At 36.4% G+C, this 12,203-nt stretch overlaps 1 protein-coding gene across 1 annotated transcript; it reads right to left on the bottom strand.

Moving 5' to 3' along the window:
- Window positions 1–4,452: 4,452 nt before the first annotated feature.
- LOC126823957 (uncharacterized) lies at window positions 4,453–11,144 on the bottom strand. The gene is made up of 2 exons (XM_050553024.2): window positions 4,753–11,144; window positions 4,453–4,637 (listed from the first exon to the last, which is right to left on the bottom strand). Exon 1 carries the CDS (start codon window positions 11,122–11,124, stop codon window positions 5,407–5,409), a length of 5,718 nt encoding a protein of 1,905 aa, XP_050408981.2. The 5' UTR covers window positions 11,125–11,144; the 3' UTR covers window positions 4,453–4,637; window positions 4,753–5,406.
- Between the last annotated feature and the right edge of the window lie 1,059 nt (window positions 11,145–12,203).

Below are 12,203 nucleotides of genomic sequence, written 5' to 3'. Positions count from 1 at the left end.
AATTGTAACCATTGTAATCAGTTTATCGTTGAGGGTGGTTATTCATTAGTTAATTGTTTTGTGGATACGTTGATGTTAAAGTCTGTTCTCTATGCAAGTCTTGGTTTCGATTCCAGGTTTGTGTGTTATAAGAATAGGATCATCCACCTAACCTCGTAAGGCTTTTCTGGGTACTACACAGTTCAAAATTAGCAATGGAGACGTGGTGGGATTGGGAGACTGACTTTAATGAATTATACATTTGGATGACCATTACACACTTTTCTCATTGTGTCCGTTTTGGGGAATTCAGGTTCAATCTTTGGAGGATTGAATTATTTTATTATACTTTAAACGAAAGTATAAAGTTGTTAGGTTGCATGGTATATTTTTATATCATAGGTTATGAAAATATACATGTATCTAGGCCTACTCAATTGAATCTACCTTTTCACATCCATAAATTTGTTATTTAAAATTGTGTCCCACAGTCTCAGAATCTTAAGCAGACAACCAGGAATCACAGGAGGCTAAGCACGCAATTATGTTTAACCATGTGTAGGTCAGCTATATTATATCAAGTCTCTCCCAGCCCCATTTGCGTGGAATTTATTGACGTTTTGGGCAAGAATGGACATTTTCTGTAATGTTTTGGTAAATATTCATGGCTTAGACCCAGGAGATTGTTTAAGGCCATATATATGGTGGCCGTTAGCGGCCATTCAAATGTCATCTAAATCGTCGCCTTATGAAGAAGGCGACAAGTCGACAAGTCGACGAAATGAAGGCAACGATCGTCGGGTTATTTTGTCGTGTCGGCGGGTTGATTTTGTCGACTTGTCGCCTTCGACTTATTCACAACCCGACAAAATACAATTATTTCGAGACAGACTTGAACTATTGTGAAGGAAATGAAGCAAGATGTCCATTATAGAAATAGGTTGACAAACATCTGTTTACTGTATTTGCTTCGTCTGATTTCGACATAGTATTTTGAAAAATATTATTTTCTACTTCAGTATTAAAATATTCACTATTATTGTAATCTGTGTTATAAAATGTTTGATAATGAATGTCGCCATTGATGCACTGATTGTTTTGTGGATATGAATAACACGGGTCTGTATTTTTTAACGTAACAAGGATTATTACTAAAGGAGGATAACTCGTCGTTACAGTTATAGGCCCATTTACTGTCTGATACCGACGTTTGATATGGTGATGAACCACAATACTGATCAGAAGAATAATCTGAAATATTTTCACTGGATATTTGCGTTAATGCTACTCTTTCCAGCAGTCTCTTTCTAGGTTTATTTGATGGGCCCTCCTTGTTCTTCACTGCAGCTTTTTCCTGACGTTTTGTTTTGGCACGTCTGTTCTTAAACCAAATCTGAAATATCAAAGATAACAAAGTCTTAGAACACAAAAACGATTTACTAGTCATAAAAAATATCTAAAAACAGGGTGTGATATGAAGTGGTCCTGGAAAATTAAACAAATCATGTCTGGTCTACAGCGTATTTAATCTTCATGCTATTGGAATCAAAATTACCAAAATTATTAATACGAATAGTTATTATTTAACTTACCGATATATTTTTATCTGTTAAATTTAGAACAGATGACAACTGAACAATTAATTCTCTGTAAGGATTTGATATGTGTCTATAAATTTCTTCTAGTTTTTCTACTTGTTTACTAGTAAAATGAGTTCTATAACGTTTTCTAATTCCTCCCGTTTTAAAGTGACAAGTGAGTGAACCAGATTTGTCATTACATCTACTGGTAAATCGAGATAGGTCTTGTGGCTTCATTATGTTCTATATATTAGATATATATATCAGTGAACCAGACTTGTCTACGATATCACCTTAGGTGGAAGTGGACGTAAAACCCCAGAAACGAACGTGAACCAGATTTGTCATTACACCTACTAGTAATTCGAGATAGGTGTTGTGGCTTCATTATGTTGTATAGATGTGTATTAGATGTGTCTTGAAGAAGGGATAGCGCTTTACCAAGATACTTTACACAAGTTCTTTCTATATATACTATTGTGCTATAGAAAAAGTATCAAAACGCGACACATCTAATCAATAATCATTGTATTTGTACTTTAAATTACGTTTAAGTGAGTTGAGTTAATGTCGTGTTTAGAGTATGCTGTAATTGTTTTGACGATGCCGACAATCCAATCACGTTAAATAATCAAGATGGTGTTATTTTCTAGCAAGATTTATTCTAATGAAACAGTGAACAAGATACAGTATCTCAAAAAGATATTATTATTATTTTTTTCTAAAAACACATCGTGAAATACGATGCATACATGATATTAATATTAAATTTATATTTAAAAACCAAAACAAATCATTGTCCTTATATAAAAATGTATTTCGTATAAAGTCGGTTAAATTTTGTTTATACAAGGATGTGAGTTTTATACAGTTTAACAGCTACAATTGAAGAGTTAATCAATCAGCAATCAACTGGTGCTTTAATTATCGATTACCTTAATGTACAAGGACGTGAGTAGATATTAACAAGCTAAACACCCACGGTTAAAGGGCTAATCAGCAATATACCAAACTGTACTTTAATCATTGATTGCAATAACGTTAGGCCTATCTGCTTATATTATTCTTAAATCAAGTTTCAATATCTTTATAAAATACCGATATATTTACTATATAAGTTAAACATGTAGATTTCATCACCATTCTAATATTTGTATTGATCATATCTACACTGTTTCTACTATATTCTATTCTTAATCAAAATGAAGACTCAAACCAGTTTTATTCTAAATGATAAACAACCATTGAAAGGTGTCAGAAGACGAGAAAGAACCAAATATTCCAAAATTCAAGTAAGTTGATAAAACAAAAAGATTAACGTTATAACAAGACTCGAACATTAATAAAATGTATTATTTTATATTACGCTCTCTACAAATAATACACAATTATTTTACGCCTTCTTACACATAATACATAATTATTTTACGCTTCCTTACACATGCTACATTATTTTACGGTTTCTACACATAATACATAATTATTTTACGCTTTCCGTATTTTATACTTGCCACATACATTATTTTACACATATAATATATATAATTAATATATCCTTCTTATCATTTCAGTTAAATATTCTAGAGTGGGTTTTTAGAGAAAATAATTATCCTGATAGTTGTGTGTTTGAACAATTGTGTTACATGTTAAAACTAGACGTTGAGAAATTAGCTGTAAGTAGAAGTATATCACTGTAATTGAATATTATAACATGATAGACTAAGAAGCCCAAAGTTGATATCTTCCAAATAAGTCCCGATAATAAGGAATATTATAATGTTCCTATATCAACATTAATCTATCTAAGAACTATGTCGTAGGCTATAGTGTTGATTTGTATACTTTTCAGACATGGTTTCAGAACCGAAGATGTAAAGAAAAACGTCAAAATAAAGAAAATCACAGTGAGAAGATCAGACAAGAAATTATTAATCCTAGATTTGTTAATCTGTCATGTGCTCAATCGGAAGTTACCTCACCGTCACTGGAAAACCGGAGGCAGGTCGACATGCGTGTAGGAAATATTGATGCTTATAAACAAAGAGCCTTAAACTTTCAAACACCGATCACTATCTCAGGGTGTACGGAATACAAGAACAAAATGACATTTGATCATACCCAAAATAACATCTTTATATCGTCAGAATATAACAGAAATCCATCTCAAAGTTCAAGGTCAAATGAATTGTATGATGGCAAATTTCCGGCCATACATACATTTGAACCATGTGAAGTCTTTAATTCAGTTCCCCAAGAGTTCTGTTCGACTAACGATTCAATAAATTCATCATGTGCGGGTTACGTTTCAGACATTGAACCAACCATTTCACAATTTGTGCTGACTTCATCAGAATTGAGCAGTGTATTAATGGAGGTTTCATTATTCGATTCAATTAAACCAACTTCTAGTGAGGAAAATAATTTGGTTGTATTAGAAGAACAGGGTGATATGGATTCACTTCAGTAATATTATAGTAACAGTATTACAGAAGACGAGAGACATAATTATTACAGTGCATTTGAAAAGTTCATCAGGATTTGATTCACTAATTATTGTAATATATAGGTCGGACATTAATCGGTGCATTTGATAGGTAAAAAGTGCTAATGTGTATAAGTTTGTATTTATAGAAATGGGAGGAATTGTTTATAGAAACTATTGTTTTATCTTTATTATTATTGTTAAATATATCATTCAATATTTGTATATAATGACTTTGAATAAATGAATCAATTTAAACATAATAATTATGGGCAAACTCCCACAACTGGAACAGAAGCTTCCACCCTACCTGTAGAGGCAGCTGGAGACCTAGACGAACGCACCCAGCCTGTGATCATGATAACAGGAGTATAACACCATAGATTGAAAAGGAGACTCGACTAACTGTAATACACCATATACATATCTTTATTCATTGTCTCTTTAATGCTTCATGACATCGGACGAGGATATCATCGTATAAACATTGGAAATAGCCTAACGTAGAATATCATACAACATGATGAACGCAAACAACTTAGACTCGAACTTCCAGACTTGAATTAAAAGACATGCCGGTAACACAGACGTGAAAACTGAAAAATACAAATTAATACAGTTTAACACACCGCAAAACCTAGCAGGACAAATAAATGAATACTACATTAAACGAAATATGACATACAAATGCAATATTACAGAATTATTTACCTCCAAGAGCCTGTTAACTTGACCACACGCAAAAACGAAAAAACATGGTTTCTAGGAAAGCCATTTGCAAGACTGACACAGGGAGCATTAATTACGCAGGGATATTAAACAATTTAACATTCAATGCTTTAGGTTACTATTTTACGAAGCGTAGCGCAGCCTGGAAGTTTATAACGTTATAAATTAATATACATAAAAAACATACATCAAAAAACATTACAACAGTCCAGAGAGTTCATATTATTAGACAATAACAATAACCTATCCCTTAAACTAAAAGCTCTTCTATCATATTAACTTAAGGCTGTTCCAACGTACAAACTGACCCGATTTATGAATCGGTTACATGGCTCCTCAAAATTAAAGACATTTAATTTTCATAAAATGAAGCATGACAAGACACTCTGCAATCTGCGCAGAAAGATATTACATGTTACATGTACATAAATATACGCACATTACCAAGACTAAAATTGACAATTATTACAGAATGTTCGAATTCCCATATTCGTATCGCACTAACCAAATCGCAACGAAAATGTACATAGGCCTACATCTATATGTATGGCAAGATAGAACAACAAAATGTCCCGCAACGCACTGACGTAATCGTAATCGCAAAAACGAAGGCTCCTCGATGGGGAACACCCCGGTCTAGTTTTCCAATAAAACAACTAGTTTATGAATTGGACGATCCAGGTATGATATAGGATTAACTCGCTTTCCGTTATCATCCAACGCACGATCACCAATCATAATCTTCACCTTTCGCACATGTCCATCTGAGTCTGGATCCGCAACAACAACTCTTCCTAAGTTCCAACTATTTCGGGGAGATTCAGCATCCTTAATCAAAACAACGTCACCAACTTGAACATTTCGAATGGGTTGAGTCCACTTCTGTCGAGTTTGTAGATTCTGTAAATATTCTACTCGCCAACGGGACCAAAAAACATTAGCCAAATACTGTACTCGTCTCCAACGTTTTCTAGAGTAAACGTCAGGTTGTTGAAAATTACCAGGTGGTGGTAACAGAATTTTTGATTTCATAGTTAATAGATTGTTAGGCGTGAGAGGTTCTAAAGAATTGATATCATTTAAAGTATCAGTCGTTAAGGGTCGGCTGTTTACGATTGCAGCTGCCTCGCACATAAATGTCCGAAGTGACTCGTCATCTAGTTGAGTACCGGATTGGTCCATTAATGAAGAAAGAATACTGCGTACGGTACGGATTTGCCGTTCCCAAATGCCTCCCATGTGACTGGCAGAAGGGACGTTCATCTTGAACTCGAAATAATCGCAACTACGTTTAAGCAGGAACTGTCGGATGTGTTGATGATTCATCTCTTTGAAAGCATCCTTAAGCTCTCGCTTAGCTCCAACAAAGTTAGTTCCGTTGTCACACCGAAGCACTCGTATTGGACCACGAAATGTTAAGAACCTACGCAACGCATTGATAAAAGAATCAGTAGTCATGGTATTGACAGTCTCTACATGAATCGCGCGACAATTTAAACAGGTAAACAGAACACCATATCTCTTGAGTTCTTTACGCCCCTCTTTGATCAACCAAGGGCCAAAACAATCAACTCCGCAATACGTAAAGGGCGCCGTGGATTCCAATCTGTCCTCGGGAAGATTTGACATCTTCTGGTCTTGACATCGACCACGCAATTTCCTACATTTAACACATTTATGAATGTATTCCGAAACCGCACTGGTACATCCCAGAATCCAATAACCGTTTAAACGAAGTTCATTCACAGTAAGTCCACGACCTTGGTGTTCACACAATTCATGATGATGAGCAATTAAAAGTTCTGTCACGAAAGACTTACGCGGCATAATAATTGGGTATTTCTCAGCACAACTTAGTCTTGAGTTACCAAGTCGTCCACCAACTCGTAAAAGGTTATGATCATCCAAAAATGGATCTAACTTACTCAAAGTTGAATTCTTTTGTATATACTTCCGACGCAAACGAATGTCATTTCTATTAGACTCATTTTGAAGCTGTTTCACGGATCGCAAAGTTTCCAACTCCTTACTAAAAACTTCTGATTGAACTAGCTTCAATAACACAATTTCTGCTTTATTAAGTTCGTTAACCCTTAAAGGTCCAACAGGATTTTCAATATTAGTGTCCTTAGCAATTCGATTTCTAAGAATAGACATGTAACGTAAACAGTAGGCAATAACCTTTTTAAGTTGAAACCAACTAGAACAAAAACTCAGTCTCATCACATCAAAACTGTTCTCGGTTTTCAGAGCGAAAGAGTTAATTTTACGAATGTTAGGATCATCTGCCTCAAAGGCGATACTCGAATAATCTTCCTTGTCATCCGGTATTACAGATTTCCACAGAAACTCTGGTCCTTTAAACCACATTGAATTTTCAACTAAGTCATTAGCAGATGCGCCCCTAGACGCTATGTCCGCAGGATTTGCTTTCGTTGTAACATGATGCCATTCTCTCGGTTGTGAATGATCTCGGATTTTCTGGACGCGATTTGCAACAAATGTTTGAAAGCGACGAACATCATTGTTTATATACCCTAATACGACACGACTATCAGTCCAAAAATATTGAGCAACTGTAGGGTATCCTAATTCTTTTTTAATAAGTAAGTTCACATTGACAGCAACGACAGCTGCAGTCAGTTCAAGACGTGGAATAGTTATAGCTCGCAACGGAGTCACTCTGGACTTCGACATGACTAATGAAACATGAACACGTTGATTAGCATCCACTAGTCGCAAATAAGAGCATACTCCATAGCCGAATGTACTCGCATCCGAAAAATTATGAATCCCTACGGAAACCACAGTTCCAAAACCATCAGGCTTGAAACATCTATCAATCTTAAGAGTCTCAATTTTAAACAGTTCATCTCTCCACCGTTGCCAACGTGGTAGCAAATCTTCAGGAATCACATCATCCCAACCAGTGTTAAGCCTACACATTTCTTGTAAAACTTGTTTCCCAACTAATAACAAAGGAGATATGAAGCCAAGCGGATCGTATATCGAACTTATAATAGAAAGTATACCTCTTCTCGTTAAAGGTTTATCCGAAAGTTTGATTCGAAATCGGAACGCATCCGACTCAATGCACCACTCAATCCCTAGTGCACGTTCTGTTGGGAGATCATCGATAGTCAAATCGAGATTCTTTACTCCTTCCGCACGATCATGACACGGTATAGATTCAATAACTTCTGCTGAATTAGATAGAAATTTATGCAAACGTATTCCACAACACAATAAAAGTTCCTTACTCTTACTGATTAGGTCGATAGCTTCACTCACAGACGACACTGACGTTAAACCATCGTCAACATAGAAATCCTTCTGAATGAAATTTGAGACAACTGTGCCGAAATCTTTCTCGTGATCTTTCGCGGCTTGTTTTAAAGCAAAGTTTGAGCATCCCGGAGATGACCCAGCCCCAAACAAATGAACGGTCATACGGAATTCTTGAGGTGTAGAGTCACAATTACCATTTCTCCACCAGAGAAATCGAAGGTAGTCTCGGTGTTCAACATTAACGTGAAACTGGTAAAACATCTTTTCGATATCGCAAATAAAGGCAACTCGTTCTTTCCGAAATCGACAAAGTACACCAACTAAGGCGTTTGTTAAGTCCGGTCCTTTCAACAGGTAGTCATTCAAAGATTTATCTCGGAACTTAGCTTGACAATCGAATACCACACGGATTTTTCCAGGTTTCTTTGGGTTGTAAACGGCGTGATGCGGAATATAATTAACATGTTCAGATATGTACGAATCATCACTAACCCTTTCGGCATATCCTTTATCAATAATGTCTTCCATAAAACTTACGTAATCTGAGCGCAAATGTTTATCCCTACGAAGACGTGACTCTAAATGATACAAACGACGAAGTGCTAAAATTTTATTATTCTGCATAACTGGTTCAGAACTCCGAAACGGTAATGGCATTTCGTAATGTCCATTTGGCGCAATATGAATCTTTCGCGACATTATGTCTAAAAATCTCCGGTCGTCACTAGACATAATTGAAGAGTCATCCAAGTGTTCATTGAAATCCATTTCCATGAGCTTAAGAATACAATCTGGACTGATGACTTCCTTTATCTTGTTGCGAAACGAAATATGAACTTGACCTTGATCGCAGCGATCGACAACATCCTGTCGACCATCAATGTCCGCAGTGTTCAAATTAGGCACTTCACAAGTTATAATGCGATGACTCAAGCCAATATGATCTACTTCATTAGTCGAATTAAAATCTACAATACCAATGATGCCCCAACCCAAGTCTGTCCGTTCAGCGTATGGACCATTACTCTCGGGGGGTATGACATCGCGTGGAACTAGAGCTCTTGCGCAATCGTAACCAATGAGCAATCCAACGTCGCAACTCATCAAAGGTTGAAGTTTATTTGCAATGGGTTCTAAATATGACCAACGCTTCGCCACATCAGGTGTCGGTATATGAGTACGATTAGCCGGCATAATATCTCTTGTATAGGTATCAGGCAGCGGAATTCTAACGTCAAAATTATAGCCACGCACAACAAGACCATTAAGTTTACGACTGTCGATAAGAGTGTCTTTAGAAAACATAGTAGACAAAGACAATTTAACAGGAAGTCCTTCTATGTCAAGAGCATCACATGTTTTGTCTAAAACAAATGTTGTGTCGGACTGAGAATCCAAAAGAGCATACGTCAAAATTTCTTTACTTGGATTATCTTTGTGAGACAACCACACGGGTACGATCATAGCGCACTTATCAGTCCCAGTTCTTAAAGTATGCGAAACAGCAGACTTGACTTCAGTATTTTCATTACGCATTGGCCTACTTGGTTGACCAGTATCTCCATGAAGTAATGAAGGATGCAAATGATTACAAATTCTACACCTGAGTCTTGATTTACAAGCACGTGACACATGCCCAAGACATAAGCAAGCAAAACATAATCTGTTTGACCTCAGAAAGTCTTTACGGTCAGACATTGATTTTTTAGTGAATAAAGTACAATCATTAATGGAATGACTTGATCTATGACAAAAGGCACAATTTTCTGGAACATAACTCGAATATTCCTTTATTTCAGTTGAAAATGCAGTTCTACGTTGATTTGTTGAAGGAACATGTTCTTTCTTATTAGGCGCATATGTAATGGAAGTTAAAGGGTCACATGCAATGTCTGCTTCATCAGTCACAAAGCCAACAAATTCACTAAAGGGAGGGAACTCTTGTCTCTTTTTTCTATAATCACTAACAGTTCTTCCCCAACGCATCACCAACCAATCAGGGAGTTTATTTAACAGTTTTCTATTTTCACGCATATCATTCAGTATATTAAGGCAATTAATTGTTCGCATCGCAGTGTAACACTGTTTAAGAAAATCCGCAAAATGACGCAGTGCAGGACCATCTCGGTTAGGTACTTTTGGCCAAGCCTCTAATTTGTCCCTAAATGCATTAGCCACAATAAATGGATCGCCATATCGCTTTTCAAGCAATGACTTTGCATCTTCAAATGCTGTCGGAGTGTCAAGAAGACAGTAACTTTCAATGGCTTCCTTAGCTGGACCACTGATATATCGATGCAGATAATGCATACATTGTTCTTTCGGAATGTTCTTATGTTCGATCAGTGTTTTAAAGGCACACTTCCAGTTTGGATATTTCAAAGGGTCACCGGAAAACACACCTGGTTCTGGAGGGGGTAATCTATTAAAGTTAGCCTGATCTGTCAAAATACGAACCAAGTCACTGGCAGGTACATGTACAGCGGAAGACACTTGGGCAGGAGCGGACTGTGACGCATGAGAGTGATCAGCATTGTTCATAGGTGGGGTATTATTATATACATCACTAACTGGAATTTGGGGCGGCGGTAAAGACACCAAAGGTGAACTGGCAGGAATGACAGGTTTACTTATCGAACTCACAGGGTTAATAGGGTTAACTGCAGGTGACAAGTGAGGCGGATCACCATAATCTGTAGAAAAATTATGACTATTCACAAAGGTTGCGACAAATTCTGACTTATTTTGTTCACATACTGGTACCATGGATTCAACTTTAAAATCTTCATTTTCAAATCTTCGAAGAGCATTCACCTTTGCATTCGCAATATCCAAATCTTTACGTAGCTGAATATTTTCAAGTTCTAATTTCTTTTCGGCTTCTATGGAATGATACTTTAATTTCTGTTCAATAACAGCTGCTTCCTCGGCTGCTTGAATTAACTTCAATGAAATAACAGACGATCTTTTTGATGAACGTTCAGAGTTTTTCGCTGATCTTGATTTAACAGAACCGTATGCACTCTGATCAGTAGGATCAACTGGATCACTCGCAGACGTAGCCATTGTAAACAATGCGCAAATGAAAAAATATAATGTCCTCTTCATCAATACTGCCGCAATTTTTATAACAGTTCAAATAATACTAAGGACGCACTAATGTCAGAAAACTTCAAAGTTCACTTACATATTTACCGCATAAAGTTCCTTTCATTCCACTCGAAGGGTGTTCGAACTCCGTGCAGAGGAGTTTTCACTGTAGAGGCAGCTGGAGACCTAGACGAACGCACCCAGCCTGTGATCATGATAACAGGAGTATAACACCATAGATTGAAAAGGAGACTCGACTAACTGTAATACACCATATACATATCTTTATTCATTGTCTCTTTAATGCTTCATGACATCGGACGAGGATATCATCGTATAAACATTGGAAATAGCCTAACGTAGAATATCATACAACATGATGAACGCAAACAACTTAGACTCGAACTTCCAGACTTGAATTAAAAGACATGCCGGTAACACAGACGTGAAAACTGAAAAATACAAATTAATACAGTTTAACACACCGCAAAACCTAGCAGGACAAATAAATGAATACTACATTAAACGAAATATGACATACAAATGCAATATTACAGAATTATTTACCTCCAAGAGCCTGTTAACTTGACCACACGCAAAAACGAAAAAACATGGTTTCTAGGAAAGCCATTTGCAAGACTGACACAGGGAGCATTAATTACGCAGGGATATTAAACAATTTAACATTCAATGCTTTAGGTTACTATTTTACGAAGCGTAGCGCAGCCTGGAAGTTTATAACGTTATAAATTAATATACATAAAAAACATACATCAAAAAACATTACAACAGTCCAGAGAGTTCATATTATTAGACAATAACAATAACCTATCCCTTAAACTAAAAGCTCTTCTATCATATTAACTTAAGGCTGTTCCAACGTACAAACTGACCCGATTTATGAATCGGTTACACTACCCGCGAAAATCATGGGCCCCCATACGTCCTTTATACACTGAATAAATGACCCTGTCCCCAGATGTTCTGCTTACCGGGATGAGCAAAACATCATATGTCTATCAAACATTAAAAACGAAATCATCCAAAAATAGCTC

Source organism: Patella vulgata, chromosome 7 (assembly GCF_932274485.2).
Source record: "Patella vulgata chromosome 7, xgPatVulg1.2, whole genome shotgun sequence".
In the NCBI taxonomy this organism is placed as follows: Eukaryota; Metazoa; Mollusca; class Gastropoda; family Patellidae; genus Patella; species Patella vulgata.
Note: the sequence above shows the minus strand (reverse complement) of the source record. Positions and strands in the feature narration are given on the sequence as shown.